The sequence below is a fragment of the Ciconia boyciana genome, chromosome 1 (assembly GCF_034638445.1).
Source record: "Ciconia boyciana chromosome 1, ASM3463844v1, whole genome shotgun sequence".
Taxonomy (NCBI): Eukaryota; Metazoa; Chordata; class Aves; order Ciconiiformes; family Ciconiidae; genus Ciconia; species Ciconia boyciana.
In genome coordinates, this window is record NC_132934.1 from 93,077,185 (window position 1) to 93,100,384 (window position 23,200).

At 45.9% G+C, this 23,200-nt stretch overlaps 2 protein-coding genes across 25 annotated transcripts in view; one reads left to right on the forward strand and one right to left on the reverse strand.

Moving 5' to 3' along the window:
• Positions 1–14,754, forward strand: part of CCDC191 (coiled-coil domain containing 191) — a 21,966-nt gene extending 7,212 nt beyond the window's left edge. For 3 of the 5 annotated variants that reach the window (XM_072882207.1, XM_072882198.1, XM_072882181.1), the window contains 10 exons: positions 1,083–1,273; positions 2,057–2,306; positions 3,673–4,142; positions 4,674–4,768; positions 6,386–6,468; positions 7,887–7,988; positions 9,469–9,612; positions 10,806–10,958; positions 11,344–11,498; positions 13,039–14,752. In XM_072882207.1, coding sequence (XP_072738308.1) covers positions 1,083–1,273; positions 2,057–2,306; positions 3,673–4,142; positions 4,674–4,768; positions 6,386–6,468; positions 7,887–7,988; positions 9,469–9,612; positions 10,806–10,958; positions 11,344–11,498; positions 13,039–13,171 — 1,776 coding nt within the window. In that variant the 3' untranslated portion in view covers positions 13,172–14,752. Of the gene's footprint in view, positions 1–1,082; positions 1,274–2,056; positions 2,307–3,672; positions 4,143–4,673; positions 4,769–6,385; positions 6,469–7,886; positions 7,989–9,300; positions 9,374–9,468; positions 9,613–10,805; positions 10,959–11,343; positions 11,499–13,038 lie in introns of those variants that run through there. The other 2 variants (XM_072882190.1, XR_012045514.1) reach the window with 2 other exon arrangements.
• Positions 1–23,200, reverse strand: part of ZDHHC23 (zDHHC palmitoyltransferase 23) — a 32,412-nt gene that overhangs the window by 6,982 nt on the left and 2,230 nt on the right. For 3 of the 20 annotated variants that reach the window (XM_072882318.1, XM_072882308.1, XM_072882299.1), the window contains exon 4: positions 4,261–4,383. The exons of 2 other annotated variants lie outside the window; for them this stretch is intronic. In XM_072882318.1, coding sequence (XP_072738419.1) covers positions 4,261–4,383 — 123 coding nt within the window. Of the gene's footprint in view, positions 1–4,259; positions 4,384–6,759; positions 6,956–12,133; positions 12,213–16,121; positions 21,821–22,001; positions 22,412–23,200 lie in introns of those variants that run through there. 15 more of the 20 variants (XR_012045547.1, XR_012045548.1, XR_012045540.1 and 12 more) reach the window with 14 other exon arrangements.

Below are 23,200 nucleotides of genomic sequence, written 5' to 3' on the forward strand. Positions count from 1 at the left end.
TGTAATGTTTTTAATTAATAGAGCAGTCATCATTGTTAGTGTCTACTTATCTATATCTAGAATTTTTTTTTATAAAGAATCCCATAGCTTTTATGGTGATTCTCCAATGGCTCACTTCATCTGCCCGTCTGCTGGATTTGAGCTTGGCTACTGTTTAGCAGTACACAACCTCTCCCCAACACAATCTAAGCTATGAAGATAAACCTGACTGGAACCACAGAACAATTTAAGGGCTGGCAAAATGTGAGAAGCCATGGCTTAGCTGAGCTAAGCAATAGTGACACTTTGATTATTTCCTAAAGCAGAAAGAAGTAGCTAATGCATTGACATTTTGTCATTTTTGTAAGTCTCCATTTGGAGATTTCAGTGAGTGAGAGGAATGCAATTAAAACAAGGCATCATGACAAAAGGGAAACAGCTGAGTCCTGTGAGTTGACCCACTTGGAGGATCAAAATTAACAGTGTCTGCAGTGACAGGGATAGAATTACGGGGTAGATTAGATAGCAAATTGCTGTTCTGTACAATGTAAATCACTCCCAGAGGCAGTGAGTCTAATTACACAATAGGGGAAAGGTTTGGCTTCCTCCTGGAACAAGAGTGAGCTTAGGGTGTGTCATAAATTCATGCTAGGAAGTGTCTTGATTTTTGTCTAAGTTAAAAAAAAAAACAAACAACCAAAAACAAAAAAACAAGTGGTCCATGGAGATTTGTGAACTGTTCTCCACAGAATTGTTCTTACCTGTAGCATGTTAGACATTTTCTAGATTTTGAAACGTCTTTCTTGTCTCTAGAAATTTTATGGTCCTCACCCATTTTATTCCTTTACACTTGGTAAACTAAGTGCGTTTCACTCGAAAGCACAGAGCCCCATGATGTTATCTTTCTAGTCCCTTTCTGCTTTTTGTGGAAAGCCTGCACATGCTCTATGTTGTTTTTTTTACCCTCAAGGTAATTGTGGAAAGGGGGGATTCTAAAAAGAATCTCAAAAAGGAAATTCAGATAGGGGGAAGGGTGAAGAGGATCAGCATTTGTGTGACGGGCTGTATCTTGCTCATTGGTTTTCTGAAACTCTCCCATGCAGTGCATGCAACGACATTTCTCCGCTTGGCTGAAAGTCATTCTGGAGCACAGAATTAAAATGGGAAAAGCCAGAGTGCTTGCTGACTGGAAATGCCAAATGAAGGCCCTGCGAGCCTGGAGAAACTATACTTGGGCCCAGAAAGTAGAGCAGGAGACACAGCAATTGGAAGTTCATCTCCAAGATCAAAACAGGTAGTGACCCTATACTGTGGGATTCCTCCTACTGCAGCAGTACTTGGGCAGCAGAGTGATCAGGGACTGTACAAGGGGCTTGCCAGTTAGCTAGCAGGAGGAAAACAGTAGCTTTTTGAGAAAATTTCTACATTGCCTGCAGTCTGCCAGAAGCACTGTGGCACAGATGAAAAGGAGGACAGGGATAAACAAGAGCTTTAGTACTTCCCAACAAGCCTGCATCTCACTCTGTCTGTAGGTATCTTTCCTGGAAGTCTCACCCTGGCTTGCTGTGGACCCCAGAGAACATGAGGTGCCATATTTATTCCTGATTAATATAGTTATTTCCTATTTCAGCAGTAGTATAGCAGAGATAATTTTGGCCAGTGCCTTTCATTAAGGAGGCTGTTGGATGAATTCCCAGTCAGCCAGAGAAAATTTTGCTCTTGCAGGTGTCTGGCAGGCTGTGTGGTGAGGCACTGCTGCTTCCCCCTATGCAGCTGGCAAGGGAACAGGACACCTCTTTTGCACCTATCCTACAGCCCAAGGATGACACATGAAATTGCAAAATGTGAACTAGGGAAACTTACTTCAAAATAATGGGCATCCTTTCTGCCCTCCCACTCCTCCTTGGAGAAACTCTGTACAGCTTTGGAGGGCCTTCAGAGCTAAGCGACAGAAAGACTCAGGAAGTTATGGGGCCTAATGTGCCATGGCTTGGACTGCTGTACTTGATGCAACTGTTTCAGGCAGACCTGGGCAGAAGCTTCACTCCTATCATAATACAAGTGCTTTCTCATTCAGGAAAAAACAACTGTCTGTGGAGCATAACCAGCGACGGCTTTTGCGCTGCTGCTTTCTGGCGTGGCAGCACTGGAGCCAAGCAGAGGCAGAAAAGCGAGAGCTGCAGATCAAGAGGGAGGAGACGAAGAGAAAGATGGCACAGCTGGTGGAGGCAGTGTCACTGGGGAAGGGTGGTCTGGACAGGCCAGTGGAGGTTAACAAGCCTGGGACAGCAGAAGTAAACCATCATCAAGATTTGCAGCAAGACAAGGTAAATCCTTCCCGTGTAGTTTTGTCTATTGGCTTCTCAGTACTTGTACAATGGACTTCTTTTGTACAATCCGAAATAAAGAGTACATTTGTCACCCTGGGAGAGAAGCCTTCCTCTGGGACCCCCAAATACGTGCCTGCAACTGTTCAGGAGGAAAGTCTTTAAAAATCAGAGGCAAACATGAAGGACAATGGATGAGTTTTAAAAATAAATAATCTCTAATGCTGCCAGAGAACAACCCTTCATGTACTGTGAGTTGCAATGAGCGTCTCACCCCCAGATCACTTTTGTTGAGAGGTTAGTTACATCTTTGATGCCTGCTTAGACTGAAAAAGAATAACATTTGACTGCATGACAAGAGATTTTGTCATGCCAGTGCAGCTCTCTGGCTTTTAAGCGTGGGGGAAAGAAGTTGTCACTGGCTATTTCATGATATTGCACATCACAAGGAGGTAGGAGACAAGAATCAGAGGTTGCTTCCTTAAATTGTCATTTGTCAGGTCAGAGTCTGCCCTTCCTTTCTGTCTATAAAACCTGTACCACAGCAGTGTCCCAATCCCAGCATGAGAGCTCACACACACGTTACAGGTCAAGCTTTTCATTTGCTTAAGCATCAGCAAAAGTTGACTTCCTATGGTGCTTATATCACCTCGTAGGCCCATATTTTTCTTCTGATGCACTAGTAAAATTTGTGCTGGAAGGATGGGACTGAATTTGGAGTTTGACCTAGGAATCATAAAGCAGACCTTACATCTGATGCCTCTTCAGAGAAAGACCATGTGTCAAAAAAGGCGCAGCCTCATTCCCCACTGTCCACCAGTTTCATGGTAATATTTATCAAAGCTGGAGAAGAGGCACAAGGAAGCAGCACCTTGTAGACTTCTCTTCCATCTGAAAAGGGACTGTCCAGTAGATCAGCCATGTAGATCACTTCAACAACTGTTTTTTCCTTTATTCTCTGTCTGAGCGCTGAGTGGGGACACCACAGTCAAAAATGGAGTGTGCTAATCCCCGAGAGATGAGCTAAGCCCTGAGAAGTGAGATGTCCTGAGCTGTGCTCCCTAACAAAATAGTCAGGATATATTCCTGCCAGAGCTCTTGCCTGGTGGGGATTTCTTCCTCCCAGTGAAATGGCACACAGCTCTTTAACAGTTCTTTCCCATAGCCTCCCATTTTGTGCATAACAGGGCCCCTCTGCCCTGGCTAGGAACTGGATAAAGGTTGCATAGCTGAGATTACCCTACTTCTCAGGCATCTCACTAGATTTGCATTAAAGAAACACTTACTATGTAGCAAGGGCAGAAGAGTGCTTTGTTTTAATCAATGCCAAATTTTCCTCATTTCTTTTTTTTTTCCCCTCCCCTAGGCAACTGAAACTTGCCTCATACAGAAAGAACCTGACCAGACCAGAGACCACTCTTGCTGGGATGCAGCTCACACATCTCATTCCTACAGAAAACCCAAATTTGCCTGGGAGATTACCCTAAAACATGCAGCCCCAAGTGTCCAGAACCAGGCTGTGTACAGGAATCAAATAGCCACTCTCCCCCAGCAGTTTCGGACACCTGGTCCAAAGACAGCTCCTGCTTATGGTAGCCGTTTTGAGCACCGTTATGCCTTCCAGCAACGCCTGATTGAGGAACAGAGGCAGCAGCTTCAGAAACAGCAAGAGCTGATCCTTGAACTACAGGAAAATCAGAGGCTGAGCAGAGCTAAAGAAGAGGCAGCACAAGCCATGGCTGTAACCCAGCCGCTTAACAACTCTGCTTCACAAACCAGAGAGGAAATACCGAAGAGGGAAAAACAATCGAGATGCAAGAATACAAACCATTTGAGGTATATGCCCTTGATAAAGCAGGCTCAGTTAGTCAGCACATCTCATTCCTACTCAAGTTGAGACAGAATTTGCCAGGCATGCTTCAATCATGCTAGTGCTGTCTGCTCTTCCTCTCACCTGTGACTTAGCCTCAAGGGTAGTATCACGCTGGCCAGATATGGTAGTATCTCCATCCTTCTCCCTTTTTGCGATGGCTCGACACCACGTGATCCATACAGGATCCACTTAGTAACAGCAACACTAGAATGTCACAAATAGTAGCAGGAGGGATTTACTTAATCAGGAAAAAAAAGAAAGTGCCATCCTCAGTATTTCAGAACATGCAGCAGCCCTGGGTACTCAGCTCCTTTGCAAGGACGCATCATTAATCCCATTTCAAGCAGAAGAAAGGTGTATCAGGGATTCAGAATGAAAACGCAGCACAATAGAGAACAGAAACTACAAGGCCTGTTTCTCAACCATAGGTGGTAGGTGCGAGACATCGTTTGACCACATTCATTGATGAATTTCTTTACTCTTTCCTTTCATAGTCCACCTGTTTCTCATGGGCCAGAAAACACAAGGGCAGTGATGCAAGGCAGGAGGCCCTCCAGCCAGCTGACCTCAGCTCATCCCATACTGAAAGGTATTGTTCTAGCTAGCAAAGACCATTCCAGACCACTTTTCTCAACAGCTTGTCTGGAAACTTCTCTCTTTCTTCACCTCAGCTTTGCTGGTTGATGACAGTATGCAAGTAAAACTCAGCACTCTCTTTCCCAGCCTGACCAGCGCTGTGAGAGGCTGAGCCGTTTTCATGCCCAAGTTGGCCATCTGTAAAAGCTGGGCCACTGCCAAGTCCCTCAAGTCCACGCTTAGTACACTGTGGTAGCGGTTACTCCTAACACTTGTGATTGTTTCTGGTGTGACAAGACTCAGAGAGAGAAGCTGTACAGGGATTTGCTGTCAATCTTATTCCCTTCATTGCACATCCAAGTAACACTTAAGTGACCAGTCATTTTCATCTAACTTTGACAGAGGTATTGAGATTTCAAAGGGAATTAAGTGCCTACCCAAGGTTTTGTGAGACAACAGTAGCTAGGCTGGGGAAGCAGCTCCAGATCCCTGCCTTTTGTGAGATAACTCCCCTTCTCTGACCACACTGGAACAGCATATACACTTTAAACATGCAGCACAGCCTTTTCATGTGGTAAAATAAGATCAGGTTCTGTTATATCCCTGGGTCATGTTCTTCCATATCAACTGGGGGGTGGTCACAATCTGCATGAAAGACTGGAATATGATCACTGTGATGTTTTAACAGTTTTGGGATCACCAGAGCTTTTTGGCCATAGTAGCTGGGCATTAGTAGTTGCCTTTCATCAACTGACTGTACTCAGCTCCAATGCTACCTAGTCCAAGCCATCACTCACTGATTTGCCTGAACTCTGTACAGCTTAGGGACAATAAGCATATTTTCAGAGCACTCAAGTGGTTTTGTTTGAAGATCTCCCAAAAATTCAACGAATTAGTTACCACTAGATGATTTTCTCTTGTCAGAGAATCCTGGGACAGCTGAGAGGAGAAAAGAAACTGAGGAAACCTATTGTGGTCAAAACACTTAAATGGCCCCCAGTTATTGATTGTTCCCGCTTGTGCTTCATTTGCAACTTCAGAAGAAGCGAGCACGGGTTCTCAACTCCACCACATGTTCTGTGTGGTCGTATCAGCACTGTAACACCTTCACTGATAGCCAGCAAGATCACCGCATTGCAATTTATCTCCCAAAAGAAGCATTAAGCAGTACTTTCTCACTAGGGGGACCAAGTACCTGTGTATCAATATGGCAGGGATGCTTTCCATCATCAAGTCACCCTTTAAATAAGTAAACGGAGCTTACTGGAGGCCTCATAGCAATTGCTGCTAAATCAGGTGCCCTGAGCCTCAGCACTTAATCAGGGAAGACAGGGATAAAACCTCTGAACACAGTTCCTTGAAAATTGAGTCTCATGGCTGTGACTGTTAACCATAGAGGGTGGAGTGAATCTAATCGGGATAGTCCTGAATCATCTTATAAATGTTTATGGGTTCCTTGTTCATGACACTGCCAGCTGTAAGAGGCAGAAGAAAGCAAGTCCCTTTGTGCTGGCATTGCCAGGTCAACGGGGCCTTGGCAGTAGAGTGAAGTGGTCATCCTTGTTCACCAAACTTCTGTCATTATCCTATAGCTCATTTCCACTAAGCCTTATGTCCTCTGTTTCTGTAGCTATGGAGGAGAGAGCAACTCAGCGAGCAGAACGGAGGAGGAAGCTAGAAGAAGCCAAACAACGAAGAGAAGAGGAAAAATTGGTAAGGAAAGTGGAAAATGAAATTAAGTCTCTTTCACACCATTCCAGTTACAAGAAATGCTGTTTTAACCACAGAGTCAGGGACCAAGAAAAGGCTCTTTATCCAAAACAGTTTTATGGGTTGTGAGAAAGCAGATGTCCAGCACACATCAAACCAAGTAGTTATTGCTGCATTTGCATTCAGTGACCCCACTAGCCCTGCCACATCACATGCAGACACTTCATGTTGATGCAGTTGCAATTCTAGAAGCAGCCTCCCTTACAACCCCAAAACCACCTCTTTCACACCTACCTCATGACTGTAACTTGTCCTTGCCGAGGATGGGAAGGGTGGAAGTGCATGCAGAGATCCACTTGATTGGACCTGGCAATGGTGGGTTTCCCCTCCCCGCCTTTCCTGTCTGGTCATGTGCAGCTTGAGGACGTGCAGTCTGACCTAGTAAAAATCCTGCATCTTTCTAGCAAATCTCTGCTGAAGAGAGAAGATACTGACGATATTTGCATAGTTAATATACAAATTCTGTGATACACATCCAACAGAGGGGCTTCAGGGCATTGAGCTGTTACTGAAAACATTGATAGTAACTTGCATTAGGATTAGAAAGCTCAGAACGGGGGTCCTAAAACAACCAGTGTTTCTTCCTTCTCCAAGCAAGAGAGATGGACTCACATATGCAGGAGGCTGAAACAAGCCTTAGAGAACGCTGTAAACAGAGTGGACAGACAAGTATCAGGTTAGACTTCCTCAGCTGCAGTTGCCATGATCTTAGAGATCAGGAAGCACAGTCATAGTAATCATGCATTATGGTTGGTGTGGGTTTTGAGGCCTTTGATGCATATACCAAGAGCAAAAACTTTGTGAAACGAAAGCAGAGTGGGGTCTGCAAGGGGAGTAGAAAAACATTCAGAGAAGGATATTGTGCTAAGCATGACCAGTACTGAAGTAAAACAACTTTGATCTTCAGTGTTTGGGAAAATAAATGTTTGGGTACCTGTAATGCTGCTTTTCATGTAGAAGTAAAACTTCAGAGCAGAGCCGAGAAGCCCAGAACCAACTTCAGCAATCAGGTTATCAATAAATAACTTAGTGTATGGTTTAAATTTTTAGGGGAAGAGTGGGCAAATACTATAACTTGGGGCAAAGAAAGATACATATATATATATATATATATATATATAGGTAGTAGAAAGAGAGAGAGAGATAGGTAGTAGAAAGAACAGTCCCTCCTTCCTCTCCCTTCCACAGTTCGTTGTCCAGCATAGATCATGTCTAGTATGGGACAAAGTCTGCTTCCTTCTGAAGTTTCAGCTGCTGGTCAATACTAGAGGAATACTGGAAAAGCTTAGAGGTCTGTGTGCTCTGAAAATGTCACATGCGCCAAATTAAATTTTACCTTCCTCCATTTTCTCCATTTCAAGGCCCAGCTGAAGGCTGAAGAGGAAGCACGACAGAGGAAGGAGGCCGAGGAAAAGGAAGCTCAGCAGGAAAAACGACGGGAGGAGAGAAGGCAGCAGAAGCTGGTGACCAAACACCTCACCTGTTTTCCCCCGCCTTTAGCAGGGATAGGGAAGAAGAGCCATTACCTACTAGCACTCAGCAGCCAGAGTAATGTGAACTGAAGGTCTTCATTAGTAGAGCAGAATTCCACAGCACAGCACCCACTGTATCGCCACCTTCCCCCTTTTTGGCAACATTAGGGGAAGGGCTGCGGACCAAACACACCATGAAGTATATACTGTCTCTGTCTCATCAGCAAGACTAGAGGTCCCAGCTGGTGGACATTCACTGCTGAGGTATAGCCACATAAGCCCCCCCAGTGACAGCATGTTTCCAGTACTTAAAGGGCTGCTATAAAGAGGACCAAGGCTCTCTCTTCACAAGGAGCCACATGGAGAAAACTAGTGGCAACAGGTACAAGTTGCACTGGAGAGGTTTCATCTCAATATAAGAAATTTTTTACAGGGAGAACAATCATTTGCTGGAACAATCTCCCCGAGGACATGGTAGAGTCCCCACCACTGGAGGTTTTCAAGATGCAATTGGACAGGGTGCTAAGATAACCTCATCTAGGCCCCCTTTCCCATGAAAGGTTGGACCAGATGATCTTTTGAGGTCCCTTCCAACCTGGGCTGTTCTATGATTCTATGTTTGGCCTCCTTTCAGGCTGCTCCTTCCACTTGTATCCCCCTCCAGTATTCACAATGATACCAGTCACAAATACACATCTTAAAAGTAAACAAGCCTGACATATCAAGGGCAACTTTCCACCTGAAGAATAGAAGCATCCTCTCCTTGGAGCTAGCCTAGGAATAGCCCTACTTCATTATTGTTACCTGGAAACGAGCTGTCCTAATAACCCAAATAGCATGTTTGAAATCCTACAGGAATTTGACCTACAGCTACTGTTCTACTTGGACTGAATGTTTTAGCATGCTTGACCTTCATCCCTGAGTCTCGGTCAAAAGTAATATTGTACAGTTATATAATACCCACAACCCTCCCCTACTATTTAGGCTAGATTAAGTGGTAGGGTCCATGCGTAAACTCAAGATAATTTTTGGACAGGTTTTCAATCTGGTTTTATAAACATAGAAAGCTGCCCTCCTCGAGCTCACCAAAGCATCCCTCCCCACATTGATGAAGACCCATCAGATGGAGGTTCCTGCTATGTCAGCACTGCTAGCAGTCACAGATTATATGTCTGCTACAGTAACACCAAACTGCAGTGCTGAGGGAAGGCCACATGCTGACACATGGCCCACGGAAATGTCCAGAAATACCATAATGTTCCATGAGGATTTTCAAAACTGTTTGCTCTGCTTTCTACGACAGGTTCTAGTACATGGGGTCATACCTTCTCTGGTCTGCACTGCTAAAGATGATGCAGATCCCTATTTCCTGTCAGGTCAGGAACTCCAGCTCCAATATGACAGTCTATTGTCATTGCTTAACATCCTCTGCACCCAGAGTGGATTAAAACTACTGCTCTTTGTATTGTAGAAAGAGCTGGAGAAGCAAAGGAGGCTGGAGAAAGAGCAGCAGCTCCAGAAAAAGGCCAGAGATCACTATGAGAAGGTCCTGCTGAGAAAGCTGGGAATGGTGCCATGGAAAAGGCTGAAGGAGCAAGCCAAGGAAAACCTGGTTGTAAGTGCTGAGGATAAAGGAAAGGACTGGTGCCATGGGAGGAAAGGAAAAAGAATGGATGCAGCACTTAGCAGAAACCTTAATAGGTTCATAAGCCAGGTAGAGATGGAAAAAGCAAAAATTCTCCCTGCACACCCTGCCCTATATTAGTTCTTTAAAACAGCCCATCTGACAATAATTATGAAAGGTCATCAAATACCCACAAGGGTGGCATCCTCATTTATAGCTGATTAAACAGGAACCGAAAGGAACAAATTTCAGTCTAACAAGAAGTCATCTTTTGTTAGCCTCCACTTGTCTGCAGTACTAACTGCCACATGATTTGATGCCAATAACACAGCAGGAGTTAGTTTAGTATGATACAGCCAAAAAAATAAATTTAAGTTATATGACATGAGCCTGTCAGTTCTCTTGCTCCACAGCAAAGCTAATCAGTAAGACACCGCCAAACCACTGTAGTTATAGTAGTTGACCCCAGCCCATCACTAAGGCTTTCCCTGGAGTCGCTGCTGGTGCAGTGTTGGCTGCTGCTAGAGGTAGGACACCACAGGTGATAATCCAGCGATCTGTTCTAACCTGGCTATACCTTCAGTGCAGAATAGCAAGTGGTAGATTCTGAGACCTTGACACATAAATATTGCTAATGAAACATTTCCATACATGACTGAATTGGCATGCCTTATCAGGGGTGGACTAATAACACTGAACCAGATCCTGAACATTTAGCCCGAGTCCAGGGCTAAGTTGGCAAGCTTCCATTTAAGTCACTGGAACTGCAGCTACTTACAGTACTCGACCAAATGCACATAGGCCTCTGGCTGGAAAGAAATAGAGGGATAGCAGCTGCTCCGTAAGTCCACCCTGCTGATCAGCATTATGGATGGGGTTGGACTAAACTGTTATAGGCCATGCCTCTGCTCCATTCACAATAGGTTAAACTGAGCATCTAATTCAAAAGGATGTTCTCTAGGAGTGACACAGCAGTAGCCTGATAGAGAGACTCGTCTTGTTCGTTATGCTGACCCCTCTTTGTGGGAACCTATCCTGTAAGTTATTCCAGCTGTCAGACACCTGCATTTTGTGGTCCCCAGAAAGCTGAGGTAATTTTGTAGTGTACCCAGTTTTCTGTAGCTTTATGTTTACGTAGTCACTAGTCCAAGTAACTAGCTGCTGTCTCTGCTGTCTTTACTTAGGTGGCAGAAAGGCACCACTGCTTAGGCCTGCAGAGGAAATGCCTGATTACATGGCTCCAGCACACCCAGGGGAGCCTCACAGAGAAGGTGTCTCAGGCTGAGGACTTCTATTCCCATACATTGCTGAGACGGGGCTTCAGGAAGTGGCTAAAGGTTTGCCTGCACCACAGTGGAGAAATGATACGAAGCAAGCTAGCTGCTGCCAGTTTCCCCTCACCACAGTGCCACTTCACACACCTGCAGCCCAGCCTTTGCTGAGTTACACTGTCCCCCTTCCAGCAACATCATTCCCTTCTTCAGAGACCTTCTTTCAGCTCTCCACTCTCCATCATTCTCCTCCACCCAGGACACTGGCCTACATACTGCTCCCCACCTCCACTTTTGCACTCTCTCACCCTGCTCCCTGCTGATTTTCCTCCACTCCTGTCCCCATTACCCTTCACTGCCACAGTCTCAGCACTGCTCTGTTTCTGCTTATTGAGCTGGGGGTTGGGAGAAAGAATCCATTCTCACCTCTTTCTCTGTCCTCCTTCCCTAGTACAAGGATTATCTCTCCACTCTGGAGGAGAGAGCGAGTACCCTCCATGCAGCCTGCCTCATGAGGAAGTACTTCTGGGCATGGTTTGATGTGATCATGGAGGAAAAGAGTACTTTATGGGAGAAGCTGAAGATTGCTACTGAACACAGTAACAAGTAAGTGCGTTCCCTTGCCAGCAGTTCTTTACTTGGGTTTAATAGACCCTATAGATTATTTTAGAGACTACTTTTGACAGGTCAATTATCTGCTCCCCAAGAACGTGTGAAACAAGTTCTTTACCGCTGGTATTTTGCTTCTGTGATATGCACAGACAGGTTTGTGGTAAGAATTTTCCACGCAGCCTGGCAAAGAAAATTGAGTGATACCCTTCACAGGACTTAAATCTGCTGAAAGAGAAAGTGAAAAGCGGATAAGTGGCTGAAACTTTCTAAGCTGATTAGCAGATCTGGCCATGCAGCTTCTGCTAAAAGCTGCCTTAGGAAAATCTTTAAGTACAATTATAGAAAGCCAAATGATTGTGCAGGAATTACGCTGTATTGTTTTGTCCACAGCAGATGATTTAGTTCATAAATCCAAAGCTGATCAACTAGAAACCCTACTTAAGGAATCTTTCAGTTTATGCCATTGTCAGCCTGACTTGGCAGTGAGAACTACAGCAGACAGTTCTACCGATCATGACTGGAGCTGGACGCACCCAGTTCATTGTCCCATAACTGCATTAGCTGTGCATTTTAACAGGAGGAAAAAGCTATTGTCAAGGTTCATCAGAAACAGAAGAATGTTCACCTACCTCACTGTGAAAGCATGTCAGCTGCATGCAGTCATGAATAGGCTGCGCCTCTGCATAGCCCAAACAGGATCTCCAGCACCTTGGAGGAGGAATTAAACTAAATTCACCTCTTATGTGGTAGAGTGAACCTGTTCTATCTTGCCATGTCAGTAAGATCAGAACAGTACATGATTTAACCCAACAAGCCAGCAAACCGGAGGAACCAGGGAAAATTCAGACCCAGGAAGAGACTGAATTTATTCTATGTATGACCTCGTATTAGGAGCGTAATCACCTGTCGTTCCTCATTACCTCTTCCCCCACTGACTGGCAAAAGCCAGTTCAGATCTTGACATAGCAAACTATTCTTTGGAAAGGACTGTTGCTCCCTAATGCCCATATGGGAACCCAGGGCAAAGCACCTTTGGTAGGGTGATTAGAATCAGGTAAGAATTCCTGATTCTTGATTCCTGATTCTTCAGAATTCCTGATTCTTCAGAATTCCTGAAGACAGCCCAGCTGTCTGCACTCCCAAGTGGTTAGTCTGGACCAAACGGGCCTGCATTTTTCCTGAAGAAACTGTTTTAAGAGACCCTGTTTATTCTTCAAGAAACATCTTTCATCTTCAAGGCAGTAAGCAAACACCAGCTAATGAATCCTGTCAGAGGGAGGAGCAAAATTCTGGGGGAGAGGAATACAGAAGGGCAATGTGTTATTTTTCCGTGGTATGACTGACATATTAATGGAGTGGTCTGCATGCAGATGTTTAACATCTCACAGCCCTGACTAGCAGCAGAAAGGACAAATCCCACAGGTATTTTAGGGGAGTTCCCCCCTCAAATAGAAGTAAGTTTTTGATTACCTGTTACATTATGCACATATCTGCATGTTGTCACTTTTTTCTTTGTGTTGCCAATTTCTTTAAGGAGACTCATGCTGAATGCATTCAAGGCATGGAAGCAGTACCCATTACTGATGAAAAAGGAAAGAGAGAGAGAGGAAAGAAGAAACCAGCTACGCAGGAGAGTAGCCGAAATCCTCCCTGACTTCCAAACATGACAGAAGAGAGTCACAGGAGACTGGGAAAGGGGACAAAAAGACTGATTCTGTTTGTGCTATCTTCCTACTGACTGAAACAAATCCAAGGGGGAGTCCTGTCCAGTGCAAAGGAAGCTCCCTGCGGCCACTGCTGTTGTAAACTAAGCATATATGGAAACTTACCTGATGGTTTCACTTTGCACTTCATGGGGTCATTCCCCACAAAGTCATCCTCGTGTGAAGTCTCCGTAGTAGTGCCTTGGCTGATGGCAGTGAGGCCTAGGTAACCAAAGCCTAGCACAGGGTGTGTTTCAGGCCAAGACCATTTCTACACGCAGAGCTGCAGCACTGACATGAATCCTCCTCCATCACAGGAAGCACAGAACTGAACTGCACCTATTTTTCCTTAAGCAGTAACCTGGTGCTTTTCTGTTGCCAGTACTTTGTAGCGTGACACAGCTTGATCAGAGAGCAAACAGACCTGACTGTCAGCTGACCCCTAACCACTACTGTGAACTTGGCCAGCCAGAGAACAGTTTCTAGCTAACTGTGCCGGGAAAGTTTGGATGGGAGGAGGAGAGGGAAGAGCTATTTATGCAAATCATATTTGCTAACAGTCCAGATCACAGCATCACATATGGACAATCTAAAACCTGGGTTCTTTTTCAAGGGACTGCCTAGTTCGCAGCACTGGCCAGCTCACAAAGCACAATGCTTTGATTCTGGTGGCAAAAGGCAATACCAAATTTATGAGTCTCTATCTTCTTATCATGTAAACATTTTCCAAGCTGGTTAACTGTAGTGTTTAAGGATGTATTGTGCAAATCTGTCTGGGCCTTTTCACTTAATCCAGCACTTAAAAAAACCCAAAATACAAGAAAAAGGCAGACTGTATTTTACATAAGCTAAAGCTGACATGATTAAAATGAATGTTTCTTATCACTATTTAACCTTAACCTGCAGCATAGTACAGATAGGGTAATGCCATTAAGGTACAGTATGTCTTGTCTTAGCAACAGCATAAGGCAGGAATCTGGAATTGCTTCCCCCTCACAACAAGATAGGCAAAGTTCTCTCCAAAAGCATTTGGCAGTACAGGGAGCACTTAGGTAATGCCAGGAAGAAGACAGTTTACTATTATCCATTGTACTGGATAATTTTTAAATCCTGTATATGCATTGAAAGTTTCCAATAAACCCAGATCTGAAATGAGCACAACTGAGTTGTCAGCGCAAATGTGTTAGAAGCCAAGTGAATGGCACTGGACAGAAGTCCAGGGTCAGGGACCCAGACCAGCACTAAGCATTGCAGATGAAGTGGTATAGGACAGATCAGGTGCCCAGGCACAGCAGCAGGCTCCAGAGCTTTAGCACCGGGAGTTTGTCCATGCGGAGAGCTCACAGGGATGTGGTCAGAGAGCCTCCCTGCCCACACAAGCCAGGCTGTCGAGCAGACTATTGGTGCAGGTCTGAAAGACAACTGTCACTCCCAGGTTACCTCCCACAGCCATCCTCTACAACACATGAAACTTTACCATCTCCCAAAGGCTGATTACAGATCTGACCACCAGCAGGTCAGATGAGCACATTAGCCAAGCGCAGGGAGCTGAAGGTGCCTGCATGGAGTGTGGGCGAGTATAGACCATCTGGCTGCATTAAAGGCAGATTGTGAGAGGAAGCGACAAGCTGAGAGAGAGATGAATAACTCATCTTGCGGGGAAGAACGGGCACTGCAGAAGGGTAGCATCTTTCACAGAGGACTGAACCAAAGAGGCACGGAGGAGCAGAGCTGGGGCCTGAGCTACCAGACCAATGCCCCAGTGCAGCCAGCAGCCATGCTTGGTGCTAAGAGCCGCAAGCTGTGGCAGCACAGCAGCAGCAATGCACTTTCTCTTAGTCTACTCTCTCCTGTTGGAAGCCGCTCCCATGTAGTGCCTAACGAGCTCCTGGACCGTCTCCGAACCAGCCCTTATGCTCCCAGGTTACTAGCAGCCTCTTCCTAAGCCAACTTCCTCCTTACCGGAGCTTGGCAATGAACACAGCAGCAAAAGTCTCCAACCCACCCTCCATCTGGATTCAGGGCATAAGAAGGATAGTGAGCCAGAGGATGAAAAGCAAGGACACAAGGGCTTTCTCCACTAGAGAGAAGGTAGCATTACAGGCAGGTGGAGATGGGACGCACCACAGCCGTAAGGGGAGGAGCAGGAGCATGGAGCAGTAGAAAGAGCCTACATGCAGCCCGGTCTTGACCCTAGCAACAGGCTGAGCAAGGCTTGAATCTACATCTCTCACACACTGAAAGGGTGCACCAAACCACTGGCTACTCAGGGGTGCATCCAGTTTATTGAACTGCAGATTCTTCCCCCAGCAATGCCACACTTGCACATTTTGTCCTCAAGATCCACAGCTCCCACTCACCTCAGTGCCCACTCACCATCCATGAAAATAATGCTGCTTTTGTGGAACACAGCTTCCCCCACTCAGAACATGAAGTAGTCAGCACTTTTGAAAACTGGCCTTTGTCTCCAATACTCTTACCTTCTAGAGTTTTCTTCTATTCTTAGCAGCTTTGACAAAGATTCTCCTATTAAGATGCTCTTCTGCTGGACAGTTCAAGCAGTAAGAAGCCAAAAAGATGATCCAGAAGGAGCTGTACTTTGACACCCCTTTGCCCTTGCCTACCGCTAATTCCATGCTAGCACAGAGCTGAAGCCTCAGCTGCATCCAGCTAAGGGAAAGGCATGATGTTCAGGGATTCAGGCGCATTCATACTGAACCTGGTCAGAACCAAAGGGGAGATGGAGAAGCCCCCTTCCCCATTCAGTCCACACCTGTCTGAAACAACTCATACCTCCTTGGCAGAAGCAAGGCTGTGCCTGATGATGCTGTTGAGAGACCGACTGCACAGGACACCCCTAAAATCCCTGGCATGATGTTAGTGTTTTGCAAATTAAAGCTCCAGCAAACAGTTCCCAGCAGGAGGGTGATACACAAGAGAGCTTGTCAGAGCGAGGAAACAGCTTCAGCCTGCAGCTGTGCCAGAGCATCCCTCCTGCTCCAGCACTTGGTTAAATGCAGATATCAATGCCTTAATGCTGGTCATCAGCCCACACTCTCACAGCTCAGGCACACTCCTGCCTGTCAGCTCCTTGCTTTTCTTAGCAAGAGAGGGAGGTGGCTGCACAGCCAGACTTTTTCTCCTGCACAGGGTGGGGGGAGGATTTTCATTTTGGTACCACAGCAAACACAGAACCCTGAAATGATCACAAACTCCCCTTCTCCCCAACCCCATCCCAGCTGACACCTGCCCTCAAGAGTTCTTACATGCTTTCCCAAAAACCTTGACCACAGAAATATCTTCTTCTCAGTAAATCTGTACCCCAGTCTCTTCAAAGTCTCGCAGGCCCAGCTCAAACTGGATTTGAAACAGTGCCTGAAGTATTAAATTATTTCCTCTGCTCCCCCCAGGCAGACAAGACTGTAGCTGGGGCAGTAGTTAGCCTGGGAAGGGTCTATGAACCACTGCGGTCTGATCCACACCTCAGATCTTTGCAGACCTGTTATGTGTTACGGACACCAGCCACAGTAGCGCACCTTGGCCTTTCCCCAGCACATGAGCTGCCACTCCAGACGTACTCCTGCGGTGTGGGGACAACATGGCAAGCCACAAGGGGAAAAAAATACCTGGGGAGAGACTGTAGTCTCATGTGCCCCCATCATCGGCACTGGAGTTAATGAAACTGGTGGTTGCTGGGGTGTCAGAAGTCTGACACCCTTCTGCACACACCACTCTCACTGAACTACAAACCTGGTTCACTGCTAGTGCAAGGTCCTTATTGTCAGTGAGTGCAAAGTGATTTTCAAAGAGAAATAGCTGAACAGCAGACAGAAGCGCCATCTAGGCAAATCAAAGCAGAGCCCTGGGAACAATCAAAGGCACCTGTGATTCTACTCATTAAAAGTCATCTTGCCTTTCAGCAGATGTCCCAAGATACTGACAGGATCAAAGGCTACATCTCTTCCCACTATCTGCACAGAGAATATCCGCATCATTTCCAAACATGGCTTAGAAGAGGGTTTAAAGGAAGAGATTGTTCCTTTTTGGGGTTCTGGATGTATTGTGTGGGCAGGTGTAGGAAGGAAAACAAGACACTGGACAAAAAGGCTAGGAACCTAATCAGATACAAACACTCAGTATCTGACAATGAATTGCTCTCGGGATGCAAGATCCTGGTTCAAAGCCTCACCACAGGGGAATATCCCTAGTTTCCAGGGTGGTGAGAACTGCCAAGCAGGTGTCTCTTTCATCCCAACACCAACAAACCCAAAGGTCAACTTTTGCAGAACTGGAAGAACACTTGTTTCCTAGCTTCTCCTTAGCCTGTTACTCCCTTATGCCCAAATCCAGCTCACAGCTAAATAGCCATGAGATGATGGCAGCTTTTGGTCATTTGAACTGGCTGAGTGTGTTGGCATAAATCAACAGGCCACTCCACAGATAATTTCTAATCATTTATTTTGATTCATAATTGCATCCATTTGGAAACACTGAATACAATGCAAAATGGGACACAACCACACACACACACACCACTCCTTTCAACAAAGCTCACGAATATGTTTCACAGTTTCTTCCTAAAGCTTAGGGTGGAAAAAAAAACCCTAAAAACCAAAACACCCCACTCTCCAAGGTAGACAGTTCTTCCAGAGCCCGTCATTCTTCACATTATCATTAGAGGAGTTCCATAAAGACAAGATCTTGGGAGGCTGAATTCCCACATTTCAGAAAGCCCCTCACCTGTCTGCAGAAAGACTTTCACTGTACAAACACCCTGATAGTGGAAGAAAATCCTAGGAAACTGCAGAGTTCTTCACTGAAAGCAATACAGGAAAACACATCCATAATCACACACGCTTCCTGCCCTAATGAGGCAATATACATTCATATAGAAGGAAAAAACCAAGCACATTATTAAGACATTAGGCAGTGAGGCAGTATCCATTTTATCTTCAGAAGACATTTTACAGCAAATGATTTCATTAAGACACTTGAAAGCAACCTACTTTGAAGAAAAAAAAGCACCATCATAGCATGAAGGCTGAAATGTGATTAGGAGTCACAAGCAGCGCCAACTCAGGCTCACCAGTGACTTTTGTCATTTGAGGACAAGTTAAATGGAGAAACAGTCGATGTGGGGACCTGTGACTTGCCTACAAAAAAGCACGATGTAAGAAGACACAGTTAAAGAGTGCCAAGCCACCATTTACAGGGTGTATCTAATAGTGCACAGTTCTTAGCATAGTCACCAAACAGTAGGGTGCTGGCATTTGGACACGGAGGGTTTAACACTACAACAGCAGCAACATCAGAACCCTGGCCCCTTAAGAGTTGCCCTGGTCTGCAGAAGTCCACACTATTTGTGAAACAACAAATGCCTCTTAAAAGGTCATGGTTAAAGCAGGATAAACTAATTTCCAAGTCTGGACAGAGAAACATCAAGGCCAGCTATTAACAAAACCCTTCCCTGCTTCTGAACAGCTCTGGGTCCGCTCTTCTTACACAGGGAAAACTTTTCAAGGGCCAGCAGGGTACTGTTTTCTGCACTGCCAGGTACGTGCATACAGTTTTACAGGTGAGACACTGGTCCTTGCCTCAAGGGCACACACACCTGACCCACAGGTCACCTGTTAAATGCAGCCTGCTCCCACTGCTCCAACACCCAGGTAGCATGGATCTAGGTAGCTACTAACACAGCATACCTGAGGACTGACTCTTATGCCTAGGTTTTAACATTTTACTACCAGTGGAGCCAAAAACAAACTCAGCAAGAAAATACTCAGAAAAGAAATTGTCCTTTAGTGCACAAGAGATCACAACACTCTGCCCTTGCTATAAGTGCAAAAGGGAGCGTTATCCTTCAAGGGCTTCTTGCTAATTCTCAGGGCTATTAAAAGGAGAGCTCTAAAGTATGCATCTGAAGCTTGCAACTCTTCTGCCCTTTTAGATACCTTTTAGATATCCTGTTACTTTATGCTTCCCATCTCCCAAGGCATTCACAAGGTAAATCCTCTCAGGAAGAAGCTAGGATGGTAAACAAAAGCCATGTCCTTAAAGAAAGGGTCACCATTGCTGCGCAGATTACCGCCAAATGAACTTCCTGTTCACTGGGGAATCAGCACTGCATTCTCCTCCTAAAAAACCCCAGCCTTGCAACCCTTTTAGTGTCCTGAACGTTCCAGTTCCCTCTGGAGTGAGTGCAAAAATAAAGTTCACTTTAGCACTATATTGGAGTAGGCTTGACCAAAGTATGGAATGGTTACATTAGTCCAAGGTCCTTTGTTCCTAATCTGCACCCAAAGTCCCTGGTGCCTGGGAGAACACCACTGAAAGAGTCTCAGTGTAAGCAGTTCAAATGAGATCTCCCATGCCAGAGCTCCCTAAGAGACAAGGGATAAGGCTACACTGACAGGCTGCAAAGTAGTAACCAATCTCTGCCTGTGGGAGAAAGTGAGCACAACAGGGTCAGGCACTGCCAGGGAAATGATCTGTGATCTGCTCCGATTTCTCCCAGCCAGGAGTAGCAGGACTCTGAGAAACCACTCATCTCAAACCTGTAAACGCTCCCAGAGCTCGTTCAGCTCATGGGCGCATGACTGATTTCTGTGCATGTAACTCACAGGGACAGAGAGGTTGGCTACCTCCACTGCAGGGGTTCGTTTAGCCCAGGAGGTCATTCTGCCTTAATCTACCCAAGCACCAGCAGGATGAGATGTGAGAAGATCACAAACCTGCTAGCCCACAGCAACCTTGTCTCCAGGGTTGCCAAGCTCCAGTTCATCTGAGCAGGCACCACCAAATATATATGTGCCACGGAAACATTTACAGACAACTCATGTGGAGGCAAGGTCTTTGTGTGAATTTAAACTCCCAGGGTCAGGCTCCAAGTTCCCGTCTGAGGTCATAGAGAAACAGTTAGGACAGTCCAGCTGGGTCCCTTTTTCTTCACTTTAGGGCCAGGGAAGCAGTCAGAAACCTCTTAGTATGTTCAGTTAGAGGCAGGAAGCAAGAGAGGTGTCCTCTTTAACTCCTTATAAAGGAGTGCTCACTGGATGAAAAGGGGTAAGAGGAAATAAGGGACACTCAGTAGGTCAGTAACTCTTTCTGCACAGCCACATTCCAAGTGCAGCTACTCCTCAATTATCTGCTGGTTACAGGAAGTGCCACTTGAAGAAACCAAACAGTGCAAAGAGGGACATGGTCTTCACCTTAAACTGGGACGTGTAATCAGGAACACACACACCAAATATGGCAGGGATCTCAAGGGACACCCCCAACCCTGCTACCTTTTGGCACCACGCACCATCCATCCGTTCTTCAGAGATAATGCATAGCAGCACACAGTGAATGTGCACTCAGCCAACATCCCCCAGCTGCCTGCCATGCAAGTGGAGTCAGGGGTAGGTATGATCTGTACATGCTGCACACGCATCTAAAAACATCAGTAGCTAGGACAAGGCTCTTCCCTCTGCTTCTGCATCTTAGGCCCAACCCATAATTCTTGTGTCATAGTCACAGGCTTTTCCAGCCAGACCTTTCATACTACTGCAGGGCCAACAACATACACAAAGGCTTTCAAACAAAAAGCAACAAAAAAAACCCCACCCACAAAACCCAGAAACCATCACCACCAAAACCTTGTGATTTCAGCTGAAGCTCAAGTCTGGGCAATAATACAGTTGCAGTCTGATGAGGAACAAGTAGCATTCTTGCAGAGCACCTTTAACACATTCACCTGCCAGTGCAGGTCATCTACTCCAAAAACAGACAGTTCCAACACATCCTCTCCCTACATACGCAGGGACTGAACTGTTCCTTGGCTTCCTGGCTTGAAAAAATAGATCTACAGTCAGGCTGCTCCACAGTGACTGGGTTGAAAGGAGACAGGATCGCTATGTTATTAGCAACACAGCCGACCAAGATGCTACCTACCAAAAATGCTGTTAGCAGAATTGTCTACTCTCCCACAGACTCCCTTCTCCCATAGAGGGAGGAGAGGAAGGTAGTTTCCATAAAGCTACAGTAACACTGCACAGCACTCTTCTTTTTCCCTCACAGTCCACTGTTACATGTTATTTCAAAACATCTCCTTCATACTTGGTGTATTTACCTGCTGTCTCATGTCACAATCCATAACCAGAGCAGAAACGCTTTGAGGGAGATGAGCCAAGCCTTCAAACCAACACAGACCCAGCTTGCAGAAAGAACGATGAGATCGAAGATGACAGTGTCTTCCCACCCAGTCGGACAGACGGGGATGGAATAACAACTTTAGCGGTCAAGAGGTGAAGGGATCTTGCAAAGCCCTACAGGAATGTTGCTCACAAAGGCACTTAATACAAGCATGTATACAGCTAGATGGAACAGAAGATGGGAGGGGGGGGGAATGCACCAAAGAGGAGGGAGCAGGTCAGTGACTGCCTAGACAGTCTCTTTCAGGCAAAGAGCCTGGCTTCTACAGAGGTCCATCTGTTACCTGTATCAAAAGTTCACCCTCCTGACATCTCTGAAGTGTCACACGTAGGTACAAGCCAAGGATTCCTTAACCTTTGCAGGAACTAGTGCACGCTCTCAAGTCCAGCAGCGGGTTCCTCTTGATGCCAGGGTTCACACCTAACAAAAACTCAAGTTCTCAAAACCTTGTGCTCTTCTTCCTGCTGAGCTGAGCTGCACAAAGTTTCCCACAGTGGAAAAAGGCAGTAGGCTCCTTCTCTCCAGGTTTGTGCATATGGCTTACTGCTTTCTGCATCCTATTGCTGGCTGACAGCACGCAAAGAACCATTCTGCCTGGGAAAGCCTCTGATGTTGTCAGTGACGGGATAAGGCAGCCCATACACCGACTGCAAAGGAAGGGTGTGGGAGGAGGGAGTCCTAGTGGAAGGGGCCTTTCCCTTGCTAAAGAAAGTCAGTCAACGTCATCTGCAGAAAGAAGGGTGTCACACGATGTCTTCAGCAGAGCGCTGTGGAGGAGAAGACCCCAGGCTCAAGAAATGGCCCCAGTTGCATAGGAAACCCCTGTTATACTGGCCAGTGTCTATCACTAACCCACCCAGGAGCCTGCGCCCAGTGTTGTCCCGCAGAGCCAGCCGAGCTTCCCTCTCGGTCACGTTGTAGCTGATGTTCAACAGCTGAATAAGGAGGATGTATCCCATACCAGCTGTTACAATGGCACAGTACCACACACAGGTGAACGACAGAGCAGAGCTGGCAGCAGGGAAAAAGATGGGAAGGAAGCTGTTTAGTTTTGAGGCAGCTGCTTTAGAGTGACTTTCCCTGGTAATCACTATCCTTTCAAATCCCTGTCTACATCTGCCACAGTAATCTCACTTTGCTGCTTTCATCAGATAATCTGTAAAGGCTTTCTCAAAATTAAAGCTTCAGAGCTTACTTAATGAGAGCTTTTAGCGCTACCAGAGCTACTCTTGCACATTGCTGTTGCGCTACCTAGCTCTTTACTCTGTTGTAAAGGTACTCAGTCCTTATTTAAGGACACAATGACACTCACGCTCAATAGATCATGAAATGGAGTACAGAAGAAGGTAGAGTCACTTGTGCTAGTGTACTCTGCCCATCAGTGGTAGCGTCAGCCTCTGAACTCATGTCCAGCATTTTTCACCACCCTCCCTGCCAGACAAGGCATATTAACGCTGTCTGTTCTAAGCAGATAACTCAGAGGGACAGTCACTAGATAAACAGTGAGGGATGAAAGGGAAAGACAGCACATGGATTCCAGAATGTCAGACCATTACCTGCATTTGGGGGCAAACATGTTTAAGGGTGTATCTATATAGGATGCAATAAATAAAGACTTCAAATCCCAGCTCCTCCAACAACTTTTTCCAAATAAATTATGAGCTCTCTCTGAGTCTCAGGCTCCCCACCTTAGCAAAAGCAGTGATGCATCCCCTACTTTCCAGAGCTTTTTAGGGAGCACTTTTTGGTCAGGTTTGACAGCCAACAGCACTGGCCTAGAGCACAGAATAAGGAACAGGA